This window comes from Mus musculus, chromosome 18, assembly GCF_000001635.26.
Source record: "Mus musculus strain C57BL/6J chromosome 18, GRCm38.p6 C57BL/6J".
NCBI classification, from domain to species: domain Eukaryota; kingdom Metazoa; phylum Chordata; class Mammalia; order Rodentia; family Muridae; genus Mus; species Mus musculus.
Window position 1 is genome coordinate 11,723,916 of NC_000084.6, and position 20,790 is coordinate 11,744,705.

General features: G+C 38.4%; 1 protein-coding gene across 6 annotated transcripts in view; it reads left to right on the forward strand.

Moving 5' to 3' along the window:
* Positions 1 to 19,292, forward strand: part of Rbbp8 (retinoblastoma binding protein 8, endonuclease) — a 109,932-nt gene extending 90,640 nt beyond the window's left edge. For 4 of the 6 annotated variants that reach the window (NR_045527.1, NR_045526.1, NM_001252495.1 and 1 more), the window contains 7 exons: positions 1,492 to 1,580; positions 3,258 to 3,369; positions 8,275 to 8,415; positions 10,561 to 10,630; positions 14,658 to 14,754; positions 17,011 to 17,152; positions 18,701 to 19,292. Coding sequence is in view for 4 of the 6 variants with exons in the window: in NM_001252495.1 (NP_001239424.1) it covers positions 1,492 to 1,580; positions 3,258 to 3,369; positions 8,275 to 8,415; positions 10,561 to 10,630; positions 14,658 to 14,754; positions 17,011 to 17,152; positions 18,701 to 18,798 (749 nt within the window). In the remaining 2 variants the exon portion in view is untranslated. The remainder of the gene's footprint in view (positions 1 to 1,491; positions 1,581 to 3,257; positions 3,370 to 8,274; positions 8,416 to 10,560; positions 10,631 to 14,657; positions 14,755 to 17,010; positions 17,153 to 18,700) is intronic. The other 2 variants (XM_030250421.1, XM_006525812.4) reach the window with 1 other exon arrangement.
* The last annotated feature ends 1,498 nt before the right edge of the window (positions 19,293 to 20,790 follow it).

Genomic DNA, 20,790 nt, shown 5'->3' on the forward strand with positions numbered 1-20,790 from the left:
ACCTTAGAGATCATACACTACCCATAAACTCTGCAGTCTGCTTGCAGTTAGCATCATCTTGCTTCACATTCTTAATCTATAGTTCATGGTTGTCAAGTGTTTTCTACTATAATACATTAAAATTCAAACAATTTTATAATTGTAACTTTTAAACAATTACTTTATTGAAATACAAATCATGTCTCCTGTGTTGAGTCCAGTGGTTTTGGTATACTTATAGAGCTGTCTATCTCTACAATCTTAAGTCCATCATCTTCAAGGTTTTTTCTTCCTTTGCAACTCCAGTTAGCATGGGTCTAACTTTATCTCCATAGATTGAAATATTGTACAAGTTTTATATGAATAGATCTAGTCAGTATGAAATCTTCTGACTTCCTTCCCTTTACATAGTGTTTTCTTTTACCTTTATTGTTGCGTGTGTGATGTGTAGGTCAGAGGACAACTTTATGTAGTTCTCTCTTTGTCCTTTCGCATAGGTTCCAAGGTTCAAACTCAGGTCATCGTGCCTGCCTGGCAAGCGCCTGTGCCTCCTGAGCCTTCTCTCTAGCACTGACATTGTGTTTTCAGTTCCCAACCATGCTTTCGTACATATCAGTATCCCATCCCTATTTATTGCTCAATAAAATTTCCTTATGTGCTGTCAGGTTTTCATCAGATAATACAAGTTTGCTGTCATGTTACCTCTATGAATAGGTAACATCTATGAATAATGCTGCTATGAGCATTTGTGTACAGGTTTTTCTGGGAATAGCTGTTGTCTTTTTTTTTTTTTTTTTCCTTTTTCCCAGTTGACCTGGGACTAAAATTGCTGAACCACATAGTTCAGACCTCCTAGTTTGACCTTTTAAGGAACTACCTATTCCCAAAGCAGCTGTGCCATTTCACAACAGTACTATAATTGTGTGAAGACATCAGGCTCTCCAGATCAATACATATAAACACATTCAGTATAGCTGTCTTAGTGGATGTGAACAGTATCATTTTGTTTTGCATTTTTCTGATAGCTAGCCATATATTGAGCACATTTTTCATAATGACTATTGGCCATTTGAACTGTCTGGTGAGATTCTTTGCATACTCTGAACTGGGGTATTTATTTTATTTTTAAAATTTTTTAAATATTATGTATATGATTGTCTTGGCTGTATGCATATTTGCACTTTGTGTGTGCCAAATTGTCAGAAGTGGGTGTCAGGTCCCTGGAACTGAAGGTTTAGACAGTTATGAGCCACCATATAGATGCTAGGAAACAAAACCAAATCCTCTACAAGAGCAGTTAATGCTTTTAACTACTCAGCCATCTCTTCAGCTCCGAGGGATATTTATTTTTTAGTATGTACTATGGGAATTCTTTATATATCCTAGATGTCCTTCATCAAACAGGTGATTAGCAGAACATTCTCTATTCTGTGGGTCCCCTAACATTTTAAAGCAAAAAAATGGGTTTTTCATTTGTGCTTCTTTCCCTACCCCACCCTCCTTTTTTCCAAGATACGTCCTTTGAAAATATCCAGTGGAGTGTAGACCCAGGAGCAGACCTTTCTCAGTATAAAATGGATGTTACTGTAATAGATACAAAGGTAAGTATAAAAACTAGAACTAAAGCCCATTTATTTCTTAGTCTAGAGAATTATCAGGCTCTCCTTGAAATACTTTACACATTTCACTTATTGCATGTACACATTAGTGCATGTTACATCATACATGTAGATGTCAGACCATAACCCTCAGGTCCTCGTCTTCTACCATTTTGAATCCTGGGGATCAAACCCAGGTTGTCAGGCTTAGTGACGGGTACATTTACCCACTGAGTCATCCTGTCAGCTCAAGATAGTAACTTCTTAACACTTGCGTGTATTCTCTCAGGAAACAAATAATACCTTTTCTTCTAGCACAATGCTGATTTTGAAAGATTAATAATACTTTCTGATTTTTAAAGGCCTTTGATATAAAGCATTAATATTGTCCTTTTAAATAACAGAAGATTAGTTGCATATTCCAAGTGATTTTATTTTTATCAAAAAGCATCCATCCTATGTTCTCAGTTATTTTTGATACAATCTCATTGTACAACCCAGACTGGTCTCAGACTTACTACTCTCCTGCCTCAGCCCCAGTGCTGGAACTGTAGGTGTGTACTGCCGTACCGTCATATGTCTTGACTACCTTTAAGTTTTTAGATTTTAGGGTTATTTATTTTTTATATGTATAAGTTTTGCCTGATGGTGCTGGAGTCATATCCCCTGAAATTAGAGTTACAAATTGTTGTGAGTGACTATATGAGTGCTAGGAACTGAACCTGGGTCTTCTGCAAAAGCAGCCAGTACTTTCACCTACTAAGCTATCCCTCCAGCCACCTTGATTAGCTTTTTAAAAAGAGGAAGAAAATGTGCTGTCAAGACATTAATTTTTTTCCCAGTTGACTTTTAAAAAAATATAGCGTGTGTCTGGCTGGCTGTGTTTGAGATAAGGTCTCACTATGTAGCTCTGGCTGTACTGGAACTCACTTTGTAGACCAGGCTGGCCTTGAACTCACAAAACCCACCTCTGCCTCATGAGTGCTGGGATTAAAGTTGTGTATCGTTACTTTCCCTATGTTTGAGGGGGCGTTATTTGATTTGTTGTTGTTTGTTTGTTTGTTTTTATTTTAAATTGTACTAGAAATGTGTTTGTCCTGTGTTCAGGGTCCATATAGTTTGTGAAACTCTCCTACTCTGTGGCATATTAGGAAATTATATAGTTTATTAAAGTTGCACATAACTGTGGAAAAATCAAATTTGATTATTGAAGTTACTTTTCATGAGCATTAAAGTTTATTACTGCAAGGCAGATGAGAGAAGGTAGATAAAACCAGAAGGACTGGAGTGGTGAATAAATCTCCATTTCCTTGGCTGTGGTTCTTCTTTTCCTCAGACTGACACAAACTATTCTACTGTCAAAAAAACTAAATCTCTGTTCCTAAGGTACAAAAGGAAATATGGCTTAAAACTTTAAAATAGTACATTTTGTTGGGTGGTGACACACACCTTTAGTCCCAGCACTCGAGACAGAGGCAGGCAGATCTCTTGAGTTTGAGGCCAACGTGGTCTACAGAATGAGTTCCAGAACAAGCCCGGGCTACACAGAGAAACCCTATCTTGAAAAAACAAAAAATAAAATAGTAAAAATTTATGAGTTTTTAACCCTTTTGGTCGTCAAAAGCAGACATAAGGCTATGAAAGAATAATTGCTAACTTTTGGATCTTTACAATATTTAGGATAGCAGTCACTCACGATTAGGAGGAGAAACAGTGGACATGGACTGTACATTGGTCAGTGAAACCGTGCTTTTAAAAATGAAGAAACAAGAGCAAAAAGAAAGAAGTCCAAGTAAGATTTGTCTTGATTTTGGTTACTTTGATCAAATGTGGAATGAGATGTATAGTCATATCATAGTGATAAGTGCAGTAACTTTCTAAAGTAGATTTTGGGGCATTTTTTCATATAATATATTCTAATCACAGTTTTCCCTCCCCCAACTCCTCCCAGACCCTCCCCACTTCCTCACCCACCCAATTCCATGCCTTCTTTTTCTATCTAGAAAAACAAACAAAAAAAGAAACCACAAAAAACAAAATATACAAGTAGTAGACCAATAAAACAAAAATTGTCCAAAGTTATCTGAGACAAAAAAAATCTACAAAAATACCATTGGGTTCTTTTTATGTTGACTAACTACAGCTGGGTATAGGGCCTACCCAAAATGTGGTTTATATACCCAGTGAGACTCCATTAGAGAAAACTAATTTTTCCTTTGTAAGTGGTTGTCAATTGCAAATAGCTTCTTGATTATGTGTGCATTAATTGATTATGTTGATTATGGTGTCTTTGTGCACCTCCTCCTTTCAGTGCTGGGACCTCATGTGGCTTGAACCTATGTGGGCAGGTTCATACCTGCTGCAACTCCTCTGTAGGTCGTATGAGCATCGATCCCGGACCTGGAGTGTCTGAGAGACGTTTTTTCCTTAGAGTCATGAATTGGCTCTGGTTCTTACAGTCTTTCTACCGCCTCTTCCACATAGATCTATCTCATCACTGAGGGGAAGTGTTTGATGACTATATCTCACTCATTTAGGACTGAGTGCTCCAAAGTCTCTCCACACTGCACGTTGTCCATTGTAGGTCTCTGTGTTAATTCCCATTTACTGCAAGAGGAAGATTCTGTAATGATGAGTGAGCAAGGCCCAGACATAGCCCAGTATAGCAAAATGAAGTTGAGTCATTTTATTGCTTACAACATCAGTATTTGGGTTTTCCCTAGGCCCACGGCCTATCCAGACTCTTGGCTACCCCAGCAGTGTCAGGCCTGGGTTCTATCTGATGAAAGGGCTTTACATCCAATCAGAGCAGGGATGGTTCCACCCACACTATTTAAGGCAGCATATCTTGAAGGTCACAGGGTTTGTTGCTGGGTGATAATTGTCTTTCTCCTCTGGTAGCTTGCAGACTACCTTCCATTACCATGAGCAGAGGCTGGTAGGAGTGAAGCCTGTAGTAAGCTACCCTCTCAACTTGCCCATGTGTGTTGAGATACATAAGTATCATCTTCTTTCTTTAAAGCCAGAGGTACTTATCATCAGTTTCTGGGGAGCCACCAATAGCCTTGACAAATAGCCTGAGATGTTTGGGGGTTTCTATGGCTCCTCTTTGTCCAACAACTCAACTGGATATAATCCATTCTTGGCACTGGAGGTTTCATTTGGTGGTATAAGATGTCTGTTTGGGCAGTGTCTCTCCCATTATTTGATGACTCCATTTAGATTCCTCTCATATATTTTATATATGAGATTCCTCTCCTATATATTACAGTTAACAAGTTTCCATATGACCCCTCAAGTGGCCCTTACTGTTTTCATATGCATTCCTCACCCCTCTTATATCCCCCCCATTTAATCCTCTCACTTTAGTTCCCCTTATTTATTGTCCCCCCACCCAACCCCATCTCTCCATAACAATATATTTCCCTTTCCTTGGGAAGTCTTCTCTTCCCCAATAGTCCCTTACTTTGTACCTAACCTCTGTGGTTATATGGATTGTATAATGCATGTTGAAGGCTTAAAAGCTAACATAAGAGAAAACAAAATATTTGTCTTTAGGGGTCTGGATTACTGTACTCTAGATCAGTGGTTCTCAACCTGTGTGTTACAACCTCTTTGGAGTCACATATCAGATATTTATGTTACAATTCATAATAGTAGCAAAATTACAGTTATGAAGTAGGAACAGAAGGAACTGTATTAAAGGGTCACAGCATTAGAAGGTTGAGAACAACTGCTTCTAAATGATAATTTTTCTAGCTTTACTCATTTACCTACACATTTCATAATTTCATTTTTAAGAGCTGAAAAATACTCCATTGTCTAAGTGTGCCAATTTTTAATATTTATATTAAATAGTTTTTCCCCATCTTTGGTAATGTTAGGAGTGGTTTGGTTTTTAGATTTTGAGAAAGGGGTCTTGTTATGTAGCTCAGACTGGCCTTGCACTTGCAGTCTTTCTGTTTTTGTTTTTTTTATTATTTTTTATTTTTTAAAGATTTATTCTATATATGTGACAAAGAGACAAAGTTTGGAGCTGAGACAAAAGGATGGACCATCTAGAGGCCATACCCGGGGATCCATCCCATAATCAGCCTCCAAATGCTGACACCATTGCATACACCAGCAAGATTTTGCTGAAAGGACCCAGATATAGCTGTCTCTTGTGAGGCTATGCCGGGGCCTGGCAAACACAGAAGTGGATGCTGACAGTCAGCTATTGGATGGAACACAGGGCCCCCGATGGAGGAGCTAGAAAAAGCACCCAAGGAGCTAAAGGGGTCTGCAACCCTATAGGTGGAACAACAATATGAGCTAACCAGTACCCCCGGAGCTCGTGTCTCTAGCTGCATATGTATCAGAAGATGGCCTAGTTGGCCATCATTGGGAAGAGAGGCCCCTTTATATGCCTCAGTACGGGGGAACGCCAGGGCCAAGAAGTGGGAATGGGTGAGTAAGAGAGTTGGGGGGGTGGGTCTGGGGGACTTTTGGGATAGCATTTGAAATGTAAATGAAGAATATACCTAATTAAAAAAAAAGATTTATTCTATATATGTGAGTATACTCGCTGTCTTCAGACACACCAGAAGAGGGCATCGGATCCCATTACAGATGGTTGTGAGCCACCATGTGGTTGCTGGGAATTAAACTCAGGACCTCTGGAAAAGCAGTCAGTGCTCTTAGCTACTGAGCCATCTCTCCAGCCCCACTTGCAGTCTTTCTGTCTCAGCCTCCTGAGTTCTGGCCTTGTAGACTTGATTATCATGCCCAAAACCAGCTATGTTAATGTTATGTTCTTCCCTAGAAGAGTACAATTTGGTTATTTCAGGAAAGGAATCCTCTAGCCATAATAACTTTTATCTCAGGAATTTAGTTCACTTCAGGGAGGTCCACAAGGTGTATCCAGTAGCCAGTTTGTAAACAAAGTTTCATTGGATCATGGCTTTGTTTGTTGAATGCATTACCTGTGATTGTTCTGTTCAAGACCACAGTTGGCTAAGTCGTAGAGACTTTATGGCTCCATGAACCTAAAATATTCTCTGTCTAATTTTTTTTAGAGAAATGTTTGCTTATCTCTGGTGTAGACTATTTTTAGTATAGAGTGCAATGGTGAATCTCAAGAGCCTTTTTTATTTATTTTCTGATGAAGTTTGATAAGACGGGGGAATCTGTAGAGAATAAGAGATTTACAAATTATTACCAAGAAAAGGAAGTACATATAATGAGTTAATCTGCCTCTGCTGAAAAGAGGACTTAGTCAAATCAAGAGCATCTACCCCTTTGTATTAAGAAGAATTTGTTAATTCTTTGCCAAAACCTTGATTTTTCAAAAAGACAAGGCAACAACTAGGACTGGTGGGCACTAATCCTAGCAGCATATCTACCTATAGAGGCACATAAAATGAAGAGTTGTCACATATCACCAGGGCCTGCCCAGGAAGACACAGTACTAAAATCAAAGAGAAGCGATGAGGACAGTCCATCTGTGTTTACATTCTGCATAGTACAGCCTAGGCTGCACAAATATGTATGTGCACCACATGTGTGCTTGGTCTCTATGATGATGAGAAGAGTGTATTAGCTTTCCTGAAAGTGGAGTTACAAATGGTTGTGAGCCACCGTGTGAATGCTAGGAAATGGGTCTTCTGCAAGAATAGCAAGTGGTCTCAACAGCTGAGCCATCTCTCCAGCCCAAATCAGAACTTTTTAAAATGCCTACATAATGAATGGGTAATGTACTTAATGTATGAAGATGAATTCAGCATTTTGATGTGGTAGATAAGATAGGATTTTTTTATTTCTATTTTAAATCACCAAAACAGTGATTTTTTTAAAGAAGTAAATTTTTGCCACTTCATTAGAAAAATAAATGAAATTTTATAGAATTTATGTCTGATTTTTATACACTTGTTTATCATTTATCATTTTTCATCATATATAGTAGTATATCTTCTAGTCTTCCCAGTTTCCTTGATAAGAATTCTTTTGATCTTTGTGAATTATATATGAACAGATAGAATAGGAAAGACATCAGCATCTGTAAGGATCCAGTTATATGAAATAACAAAAACTAGCTTTCTTGTGATAGGACAACACTTGAAGTCACCACAGAAACATCTGTAAGTGAACAGTAACTACTAGGACTTAGGAGTTTATTTTACCTCATGTGCCTCTTGTGAGAATTAAGCCCAATTGAAAGAATCTTGACTTAAAGGTCTCTAAATACTTAATTATATATATTGTAGTATGTTACCCAATTTGAATCACTGAGTTCTCCACTTTTAACGTTACAGTTTACAACTACTGTTCTTAAAATCCTCTTTTTAGCATGTCCATGACTGCCTCCAGCTCACTCCATATTCAGTAAAACCCTTTTTACACCTGGATCTGAAGTCTATAGTATAGTTGTGTGGGTTTTTTTTTAATGTATCTTTAAACACTCCATTATATGTATTAAGGTTTGTTATCCACTTAACATTCTCTCTTGACAAGGTGACAGAAAACTAATGATCTTAGAATTAGAACCACTTTTACAGGTGTATCTGTAAGCACTTCAGCACTCTTGAAGGTATAGTCTATAATCCACATGTAAAGACCTATGATATTATTTTACAGTAGTTGCTATTAATACGTTTTGTACTGGACTGCATAGAAGGCCAATACCTGCTTGCTGCTAAGCCGATGCTTTTTTGTATAGATGGAGACATAAAAATGAATGATAGCCTAGAAGATATGTTTGATCGGACAACACATGAAGAGTATGAGTCCTGTTTGGCAGATAGCTTCTCCCAGGTACCAGATGAGGAAGAACTGCCTGACACCACAAAGAAAACAAACAGTAAGTCTTTTTTCTCTTTAATTGTATATTTTCTATTACACTCAATTCATTAAATCATCAGACTAATTAATAGAGGATTGATTAGAAATATTAACAAAAGTTTCATGTTTCTTATATAAATTTCTTTTTTAGTTATTAAAAATTTATGTATATATATATGTATATATATATATATATATGTATGTATATATGTTTTACCTGTGTGTATGTGTCTGTACACCACATATGTGCCTTGTGCCCATGGATGCCAGAAGATAGCATTGGATCTCCTGAAACTGGAGTTACAGAAGGTTGTGAATCACCATGTTGGTGCTGGGACTCAAACCTGAGTCCTCTAGAAGAGCAGCCAGTGCTCTTAACCACTTGAGCCTTCTCTCCCAGTTACTTTTTTATTTGAAATAATTTCAGACTAATGGAAGAATTAAAAAAAAAAAGTTCAGTGTGTACACCTATACTTCTTTTTTTTTTTTTCCTTTTTTTATTAGGTATTTAGCTCATTTACATTTCCAATGCTATACCAAAAGTCCCCCATACCCACCCACCCCCAATCCCCTACCCACCCACTCCCCCTTTTTGGCCCTGGCGTTCCCCTGTACTGGGGGATATAAAGTTTGCGTGTCCAATGGGCCTCTCTTTCCAGTGATGGCCGACTCAGGAGGCAGAGGCAGGTGGATTTCTGAGTTTGAGACCAGCCTGGTCTACAGAGTGAGTTCCAGGACAGCCAGGGCTACACAGAGAAACCCTGTCTGGGGGAGGTGGGGGGAGTCTTTCTTACCTAGAAGGACACACAAAGCTGGTTCCAGGATTTAGCCCAAGAGGCAGTGGTTGGAATGGGAAGTGGAATGGTCATATTTGACTTTTTCTTCTAATTTTGATGACCAGTCTACTACCCTAGATGTATTGTCCTAAGTGTATATTACATTACTCTATTTCTCCCTGTCCCTGATCTTAAAAAGCTTTACTATTTCACCTATTCTATGCATGCCTCTGCAATTTGATACAGAATACCAGGATGGCCTTATTTTAAATACAAATTGGAATATATCATGTTTTTACCTAGAAAGTCTTCAATGAAAAGATAATTGAATAATCAATAAACATGAGAAAATGTCCAGTATTATTGGGACATTCCCTGGGGCGACTAAAAACAACCAAATAACCGAATACTAGGGGGAGGAGTAACTGGGGTCCTATGTATGGTAAGAGGATTATACAAAACAGTTTCCCACGTTCGTCATCAGTTTTGTACCTAATATAGCATTTGATTATATATATATATGAAAACAAAAAAGTTATGCTTATTAGAGTTGTAGCACTGAAAGAATATAACAGTACTATTTATAATAACTTAAAATCAAAATCAGCCCACATATCCATCAACAAGCAAATACATCAAAGCAACGCAGATAAGCCTCCAACTTGCTAAGCTGGGAAAATAAAAATGATCTTAAAAAATTATAAAATTTTTAGTATGTAATTCAAGACAAGCTATGAGCTAAAGAAATCCATTAGTGTTGAGGGAGAGATGGGAGAGAAACACAAGAGGATATTCCTATATATTAGAAACAAATAACAGAAAAATCAGAAGTGATAGAAATTTTTTAATTTTGTCATCAATTTTCTGATGAAAACCTTTAATCTCTTAATTTTCAAACCATGACCTATCTTAAAGATGCATTACACAAATTAATAGGGCAAATAAGTGTAATATACTAAAAGATGTTTATTGATATCTCCTGCCAAATAATAACAGACATCTAGATAACTCCATTAATCTAAAATTCTTGGTTGCCAGGTGTGGTAGCACATGCCTTTGATCCCAGCACTGGGGAGGCAGAGATAGATGGATCTGAGTTTGAGGCCAGCCAAGGCCACATAGTGAGTCCCTGTCTCAAAATTAATTAATCAATCAATTAAATATTTCCTGAAATATAATTTTTAGTTTAATGACTCTAAGGTAAGATAAGCATCACCTTTATGTAGATGAAAAATAGAAAATTTAGATGAATTGCTCCCTTCCCCACCAGGACTGAAGTGTGAAAATCAGTATCAAGGGAAGTTTGGTATTTGCAATAGGTTTTTTCCAAGCAAACTAATCATTTCTCATCAAGCTCTGTATGTGTGAAATCCTTGTTGTATTTACAGTACCTGCTGATAAACAAGATGGAGTCAAACAGAAAGCATTTGTGGGGCCATATTTTAAAGATAAGGAGAGGTAAGTGGGTCTTGCTTAATATTACCAATGTGATTGGAGATACAGCAGAGCTGTCTTTGTCAGTCTGTAAGCTATTTAGTTGTTGCTTTGATTAAAACAAATAATTTATAAGGAGACTCAAAGCTACATAGTAAAAACAAAAACAAACAAACAAACAAAGACCTGTGTCAAATGAAAAAGCAAAAAGAACCATTTAAAGCCAGGCTCACATCTCTAATATCAGCACTGGGGGACTGAGGCAGAGCAACTGCGTGTTTGAGACCAGCTTGGCTTCACAGTGAATCTTTATCTCAAAAATTTAAAAAAAAAAAAAAATCATTCATGGGGCATGGGGGCTGAGAATAAGGCCAGTGAGTCAAGTGCTCACCTCACAGGCATAAGGGCCTGAGTTCAGACCCCAGCACCCTCAGGAAAGCCAGGCATGGAGGGTGCCTGGCACAGTTCATCGACCCCAGCACTGCCCACTTAACAGAGAAGTTCAGGTTCAGTTAGAGAATCTGTTCCAAAAACTGAGGACACTGTTGGGTGAAAAGTGAAGAGGGATATGATCAGAATACATTGTATGAAATTCTCAGACAAGTCATAAAGGGTGGGCGAGCATCTGAGGGCATCCTGACGTCCACCTCTGCCCTCCACATGTGCCCCGGTGGGCACGCACACATACTCACTCACTGCCTTTCCTACTACACATCCTCTGCACTGCAGAGACTGGAGACTGAGAGTGAGGCTGACTTAACATAAAGCAAGCCTTACCAGTGCCACTTCTCTTTCACATCAGTGATGCTTTCTCTGCGCTAGTAACAAATAATAATCTTTCATTTCGTTTTAATTTTATTTTGGACTTTGGGAATTTGTTGAACTCCGTTCTTGTAACTTTCACACATGTAATACCTGGTCGTGAGCCAGGCTTCACTTTAGAGGGTTTTGAATGCTTGGAACAATGAGCTTCAACTCAGTTTTGATCATCAGTGCTACTTCCTGCCTTCTTCCCTTTCAGTTATATTCTCTCAGTTTTTTAAGTAAATTTAAGACATAATACTTATTCCTGAAAACTTATGCTTTTTTTTTCCTTATGAGGTTCTCATAATGAGTCACTTAGCCAGTCACTCATCTTTAGTTACATTTATTTATGTATTACTGGGGAGGGCATCTTGGAGGAGCAGGCTCCCTCTCTTCCTGCTCTAGGTAGTCCTACAAGTCGCGCTCAGTTGTCGGGTCCAAAAGCCCGTGCCTGCCTTCATCTGCTGGGCACCTCATCAGCCCACAGAAGACATACTTACATTTCTGTTGAGAAATTTTATAATCTAAAAAACAAAAATTTAATTAATTCTACTTTAAAGACAGGATCTCACTGTGTAATTGTACAATTCTGGCTCACAGAGATCTGCTGGTGTTTTGTGAGTGTTTGAATTACAGGCCCAACCAGCACACCAGACCCAAAATGAATTTTTATTGATTCTTATGAGTCTCTAAAAGAAATAGGTTGACATTTTGTCATTAAATGTTTAATTCTTTTTCTTCGTCACTTTTCCAAAGAAATGGAGCCCTAGAATCCCAAATGTAAATAGGTAGTGTTTTATTTGTTTCAGAAGCTCATAGGCTTGAACACCTCGTGTGGTTTTGCCTCCGTTACAATTGGCATCCTTATAGTAGCAGTCCTCTAACCAACATAATATATTTAAGACCCGTCCTGCTACTTGAGACCACAAATAGTGCTGAATCCTATTTTTTCTATTCATGTTTATGAAACGTTTTTTACCCCATTTAGAAGATGATTTTACAGCACTTTTTCTCACATATCCAAATTGTCAGCACCACAGCTTTTGTATTTGAGGGGCATTATGAAGTAAAATAAAGATGACGTGAACACAAGACTTGCCAAGGCCAGTCTGGTCCCCAGGTCGATACTAGATAAAGGGAGCATATCCATCTAGGACAAGATGGAGCATGGTGGTGCAGGATTCTTCATGCTACATGCAGAGAACTTCATACATTTACAACTTTTACATTAGTCCTGAAAGTGTCCATGTGATAAATAGTTTTAGCCCTGGGTAACAGACAGCAGAAAATGAAGCTACAAATGAGGAACCACCGTAGTTCTATTATCTGTTCAACTACAATGACAAGTCACACCTGTCCTGATCCTCCTGGCACAACCAGTTCCCTGTACATCTTCTACAGCTTCCTTGTGTCTGATAAAAGATGTTCTTGCCTGGGGCTAGGGAAATTATTGGCTCAGCAGACCTGGGTTTGGTTCCCAGCAACCACATCAGATAACTTACAGTGTGAGAAACACAGAAATGCATGTGGTTGTGTGTGCAAGCCTTTTTCTACTTTACTAGTTTTCATCTGATTATATATCCTGGAAGTTAATTAGTTGAGTTGTAATAATGGTAGTTTTTAGGTGTGTCATATGTGTGTGCTATGACTTGTTCTTTAGCAGTAAACATGTGCTTTGTCCACCATGATGCTAATACACCTAATGATACAGTGAATATCTTTGCTCCACATCTTTAGACAGAGTTGTAGATTAATATGACTTTACAGAGTAATTAAATGTTTCTTAGTAGAGTTTCACTAAGTTTTAAATATGCGTACTTTTATTTCTGAAGCTAATGGACAGCTAAGGAAACAGGAAGTGGATAAGGATAGAATGGAGGTAAAGGTCTCATCTTGATTGCTTCTCCTGCTGAGAATTCTAGAAAACCCTGGGGTACTAGTTACTTGTCTCATTGCTGTGACAAAATAGCTCACAAAAGTAACATGAAGAAAGGAAGGAGTTACTTAGGCTCACAGTTCTAGGATATAGTCCATCATGTAAGGAAGTCACAGCAGCAGGAGCGGAGGGCAGCTTGCATATTGCATCCCCAATCCAGAAGCAGAGAGTGATGACACTAACACTAAGCTAACTCTCCTTTTACACTCTCTGGGCCCCCATGGAATGGTATCACCCACAGTTAAGGTGGGTCTTTTACCTCAACCTAACTAGTACTCTTAGGCATGCCCAGAGGCTAACCCTAACTTAGATAGTCTCTCAGAGATGTCCTAAATGATTCTAGATTCTGTCAGGTTGACACTATCATACATCAAACAGTAACCTGTTTTGTGTCGTGTCAGGGGCACAGGTTTACTTAACCTTCTAAGTGATGCTTCCTTTGAGGTTTGCTATGAATGTTAATCTTCTAGTGAATTCCTTGCTTCATATATTATACTTAGGGGAAAGGATATGGCAAAAATGGATTCTACATAAGCCTAGATTCTTTGAAAAAATATTGTATAGCAATATGTTTTATCTACCCATTCATGCTTTCCATTTTTTAATCATACATTACTCTAAAGTGGGAGTTTCTAGAAGTTAAAATAGAAGGGACCTATAACTCAGTATAGTTGGAAATAGAGTATTTAAAATTTGTTTTGAAGAAAAATGCTTTCCAATTAAAGGGACATGATATCCAAATACTCGGAAGAGTAAATGTATTCCCAAGGAAAATCATTTTAAAAGTCATCTTCCATGTTTCCAAGTATTTAGAATGTGTCATGTAGTTGGCTTCTAAAAACTTAGATTTAAATTTGTATCTATGTATATAAGTGATTAAACTAAGAAGGAACCATTAAGAGAAGATGAGTCTTAAAGGAAAGAATGGGGAAATAGAGAAAGTGAACCGCCTATGACAGGAGAGAGGAGGAGGCAGTTGGCAGAGAAGGGCCAGGCCAGCAAGCATAAGGGAATGAAGGAGGGAAGAGAACAAGAGAGGAAGGGAACGCATAAGAAATTATGCCTGAAAGGGCACAGTGAAACCTGTTCCTGAATTAAATATATTCATCTAGAATAATACTTGACATACAGAAAACAATAAATACTTGAAAAGAATCACTTGTTTTCCTAATATACAGAAGAACATCTCAAATAAAATGACTGTTTGGGGGGATTATTTCTCTTTCAAATTCTTACAGTTTTAATTCATATTTTAAACCAAATATCTTTCTAATAACAAATAGGTTAACTTGATTCCTTTTTTCCCTCCAGAGAAACTAGCATACAGAATTTTCCTCATATTGAGGTAGTTCGGAAAAAAGAAGAGAGAAGGAAATTGCTTGGGCACACATGTAAAGAATGTGAAATTGTAAGTACTGATGTAAACACTTCTTTTGAAGTGAGATTTTATAGATCGTAAGTGCCTGATTTGAAAATCACAGATCCTATTTATATTCAGAAACTTTGCTCACTGCAGTAATGATAGAAAGAATAAGGAACCTATCAGCTGGAACTAGCATCTATAAATAAATAGATAGAAAAAAATGAGAGTGAAAGCCCCCAGCTTGTCCTGGAGCCTGAAGCCTAACCCTAATTCCATTTTAAATTGCATTTATTCACTTTAATGTGGAATTGGGTACATGTGTACCACAGTGAGGGTGGGGTCAGAGAATCACTTGTGGGAGTTGGTTTTTTCTTCTCATCATGTGCGTCTGGGGACTGAACTTTGGTCATCTGGCTTGGTGAGCAACAATAAATTGCTGAGCCGTTTTGCGGGTACTGTACATTCTAATTCTTATGGCTCTCTTAGGACATTATGTGCCACTTTTCTTTTCTGTAGTCACTTGCAAATACTGATGTACATATACCATTTAGGGAAAAATGAGACTTTAGCAAGAAACGATCATTTACTCTTTTCACTCTCTGGACGTAGCTATACCCATAACTATTTAAAGAATCAGTACCACTATAAGCCCCATTTTTCTCTGAGATAATTTTCATCACAAATTGATAAAAATAAGTTTCCCTTCATCCTTAGAACACTTACATTTTTACCTTTTTTCATTGGCTAGCTTATGTTGAAGAAATCAATACTAACTATCCTATTAATATGTTGTCCCAGATAGGTTATTTAATATCTTAAAATGTGCTGGTTTTTTTCCTATCTCACTATCAGCTGGTAGATGCTCTCCTCAACATCTACCTTCCTCATTTAGACTTTCTTATTAACTGATATCTTGAAAATTTAATAATCAAGACACATTAAAATAGCATGTTGAAAGTATGACTTGATGATAGTAAGGACTTGGTGGAAATATGCTCTTACAGAAGGAGTACAGACTGGAACCATTTTGAGAAACAATTGGACAGTTGCAGTCATTGTTTTCTGTTGTAAAGCATTGTGATGGAAAGCGCTTGGAGGAAAGGACTTGTGTGGCTTATACTTCTGTGCAACAGGCCAGCGTGGAAAGAAGTCAGAGCAAAAACTCAAGGCAGTTTCCTGGGACAGGAACTGAAACAGAGGCCATGGAGTGGTGCTGCTTACTGCTTGCTCCTCAAGGCTTGCTTATCCTGCTCTCTTATAGAACCTTGGGTGGCCCCACCTACAATGAGCTGGGCCCTCCCATATCAGTCATTAATCAAGAAAATGCCCCACACAGTTGCCTACAAACAGTGTGATGGAGACATTTCCTTAATTTTGATGTTCTTCTTCCATATGACTTTAGCTGACATAGAGTTGATTAAAAAAAATTGCCAGCACATCAGTACAAATGAAACCACTTATATCTTGAAATTTTATAGCACAAACATTGTTACTCTATTTTTCTTCTCAGTGATCAATGTCTTCTTGATGTCTAGTCATTGAAAATGGATGTTTCTTTCATTTCATGTAGTTCTGCTAGTTATTTAATGTAAAAGAGGTTTTTTTAATGGCAAAAAAAATGATTAAAGTACAAATTTTATGTACTTAAATGTAATCTGTAGTGTACTATCTGTAAATTTATCCCAATGTCTATTCTATACATCTCTCAGCAAACCCCACTGGTTTTTACCTTCAGACTGTTCTGCTCCGTATTTACTTATTTCTCCACTAACACCAGCAGGTACACACCCAGACTCCACCCTACATGGCCTTCCTTAACACACTTCACCATTTAGAACGCGAGCAGAAAAACTGTCCTCAGAGATGCTCACCTCCATGTTCTCCCTTTCTTGTGGTTCTTTCTCCTCTTAAACACACTAATGGCCTTTTGTATTTTTTCCTAATAATCTTTTAGAAAAAAGGTTAAATCATGCCAGTATTCTGCCAGTACTTTTCAGTATTTTCTCAGCTTATAGCTCAGTGCCAGCTGTGCCAGGCAGGGTTGGCAGTTGTAAGTGCCGACCTCTATGGATAAGGAAACAGCGTTGATTCACAAAGCTGCTTCTCATTTACGAGCAAGCATTTCACAGCCTCACCACTGACGTTGTTACTATTACTGTTACTACTACTACAGTATCACCAGTAAATAGTATTTCCTTCGAATGTTTAATTTAAATAGTTTTTAGTTTCTAGTTTATAATCAGTAAAATGCCACTCTGGTCATTATTCCTAAGTGGGAAACTTACCTGTTGTTACTGTTAGTATTATGCAGATTTGCCAGCAGAAGAAAGAGAAAAGAAGTTGGCTTCCTGCTCAAGACACCGATTTCGCTACATTCCACCCAACACACCAGAGAATTTCTGGGAAGTTGGTTTTCCTTCTACTCAGACGTGTCTGGAAAGAGGTAGGATTATAGATTTCAGGATTTTAGGGTTTTTTTTAAAAATATTGTATAAGATTTAAATCTGAATATAAACCTTTTCTCTATAACTCAGGTTTTCCTGTGCTGTAAGTTAAATACTGCTTCTGTAACATACAAGTGAATTCCTAAATGGGAAAGGCTTTCTTTCAACTGTCCTGTTATTTGACTTGGGACTAGGCATTGCTTATAATCACTTTGATGTGACTATGTATACATTAGCCTGGCTTGGCATTCAGATTTCAGAAAGCAGTTTTATCCTGTCAGGATGACCTGTAAGTGACTCAGTGCCTTCAAAGTGGGCATTTTCATTTACTGTGTGTCATAAAATCTCGCTCTTGGAGCAGTGATGTTTGTTCTCACTGTTCCCAGCAGCATGGTGCTAAACAGATGGTAACTCTGAGTTTGCGTGATATGACTGGCAGATACAACAGTGTTCAGATTATAATTGACTATGAGGTCTATGGCATTTAACTTACTTGTAGCCTTTTGGTCTTAAGTCTGTATTTAAATTATTAATATTTAAAACTTTTACCCAAAGAAAGATAAAACAAAAATATCAGTGATAAGATGACCAGCTAGACTTGAGTTCAGCTTCATGCTCTTAGAGTATTTTCAAACTCCCAGAGGTCTACTTGTGACTCCCACCTGGAGGTGGCTTCCTCACTTTTGGAGAAGTGCCATATGTTTAACTGTAGGAAATACACAAAGTCACTGACATCATTTCTCCTCCTGGTCATTGCATAGAATCAGATAAGCTGGTCACAACCATTGTTTACCCTACTAGCCTGGCCCAGAGCACAGCCCTCCCCTGAAAATTATGACTGGAGATTTCTTAGGAGAATCTGAGTGTAGAGAACACAGAGACTTCTCACCTTATGAAATAGCTACCACAGAAGACTTTTGGGGGAACCACTGAAATTTATAATAGTAGGGTTTAGATTTAATAATAGGTCCCCTCGTACAAACCTGTTGGGGGGTAGGGGGGACAGGCAAAAGAGAGACACCTAAGAACTCTGGGTTAGAGGGTGCTCAGGGTTCTCATCTGTTCAGTTCTGTGAACTTGAGCAAGTGATTTGATTTCTGCAGGTCTCCGTCACTCGTGTGGGCAATCAGGGTAGCAGGAGCTACTTGGAAGAAGCATGAGAACTGTCTGAGATCCTGGATACTGACTATTTTATACATTTGGTTGCTTTTTTTTCCCTCTCTTGGTATAAATGAGGAAACTCTGGTGCTAGCTAGTGAAATCACTCACCAGTATCACACAGCTAAAACTCAGAAGTATCATGAAAACTAGACATTACACAAGTTAAATATGTAGTGAATATATGCTGAAAGAAATGCTGTTGGTTTGTTACCTGGATAGTTTGTGTGTTTGGTTGTAAGGTGGTGTCTCATGCCCAGGCTGGCTTCGGACTCCTGGTCTTCCACTTCCTAAGCATTGGGATCACAGAATGAGCCACCATGCTCACCCATGCTGAAAGAAATGCATGTTCCTAATGTACTGTGCTAAAGTCATAATTTCTTTTTCAGGTTATATCAAGGAAGATCTCGATCTTAGTCCTCGTCCCAAAAGACGGCAGCCTTACAACGCGGTCTTTTCTCCAAAAGGCAAAGAACAGAGGACCTAGACACTGGCGTGAAAGCAGGAGAGCAGACCTTTCTGTGTTTCATTTAGTTATTTATAGTTAAAGTTGGAATAAACATTGATCTTTGATATTTTTTGATCCTCTATAAAATGATTTATAAATGAGTTTTCTATTAAAAGTGTTTTAAATGGCATATACCAACCATACAAATAACTAAAATGTGGATGTGTTACTTTTTTTCTTTTGTACCTTTAAGCAGTAGGGTGTTTCATTTTGCACTCTAAATTTAGGGTTATTTACTTTATTTGGTAATTATAGCTTTTGAAATACGGCTGTTGTAGTCTATAATTTATTCTGTATGGATCTTCATCATCTATTTCCTTTGGTGTTTATCTGCACAAGAGCCCTCGTGGTAATCTTTAGGGGTTTTCAGTTTATTCATTAACCTGTAGATCATACCAGCTTTTGACATGCAAGTATGTTTTTTTAAGGGGTGGAAGCTAACTTTTCAATATAGTCCTTCTGACTGTCCAGCATCTCTTTTGTTGTTGTTGTTGAATCAAGTGCAGTGCCAGTCTGCAGTAAATTCCTCTCAGAGACCACAAATACCAACATACTCTTAAGTTAAGCATGCCCTCTGACCTGATCTGATCAGACTCTTAAGTTCATGTGCCCTCTGACCTGATCACAGAAGACTCTAAGTTAAGTGTGTTGAATGTAATTTTAATAACATGCTTGCTCTTTCTCGAGAGCTCATTCTGAACTCCCTCAGCCTCTCGCAGCTAGCTCCACCAAACTGCCAACCACCGCCCCGGCTGTGCCCTTTCTCCTGCCCACCTTAGTTGCTGTAGATGGAAAACACCAGACAGCCAGATAACTCAATGGCTGATCGAAGAATATCCTACCCCATCCTCCTTGGCCTCCGCCCATGGCAAAGGCTACAAACTATAGGTGCCTATCTTAGGGTTTTACTGCTGTGAACAGACACCATGACCAAGGCAAGTCTTATAAAAACAACATTTAATTGGGGCTGGCTTACAGGCTCAGACATTCAGTCCATTATCATCAAGGTGAGAGCATGGCAGTATCCAGGCAGGCATGGCACAGGTAGAGCTGAGAGTTCTATGACTTCATTCAAAGGCTGCTAATGGAAGACTGACTTCCAGGCAACTAGAGTGAGGATCTTATGCCCACACCCACAGTGACACACCTACTCCAACCAGGTCACACCAATTCCAACAAGGCCACACCTCCAAATGGTGCCACTTCCAAGAATATACAAACCATCATAGTGCCCCTGAGACCTACATGTCTGCCACTTCCTCCACTCCACCACCTGCTCTGCTTCCTCCTTCTTGACCCTTCTCTTCCTCTTGGGACCCAGAAGTCCCACCTCTTCCTTTTCGCCAATCAATTGGCTTCCAACATCTTTTATTAACACAATCAAGAACCAATTAGGGAATCAATACGTCCCCCTACATCTCACCTTTTCTGTCCAATAGAAAATTTTTTTAAATTCTCTCCCATATATAAATTGAACAAAACCATAACAAATGAGTAAATTATACAGTAGAAGGTACAAATGACTTCCAGTCCACCAATTTGTCACTTTAGATAAAATACCGGATTTCCTAACTGCAAGAATTATAATTCTGTACCTGGATTATGCTTAGAATTCTAGCTTGCAACATCACTTGAAACCCATGTCATCCACTCTATAAACTCTCTGTTAAGCAGCATGGGTTTGAATATAGGACTAAAACTAGTCTTCAACCCCATCAGAAATCCAAGAACAACTAAATATTACCTGAAAACATAGGAAGCATGAAACAGCTTCCAAACTTAATGCAGAGACAGCTGACTATCTGGACAGTCCCCCATTTTTCAGAACCCAGGAATATCCATCTCCAGCCTTCTGGCCAAGAATCATCTCTATCTGACAGACTTACTATGCAGAAAGTTGACAAAGCCAGTAGTCAACTATTCTGCAAAATGTGTCCTTCTCTGGACAGTATTGTCTGGAGATGAAATGGG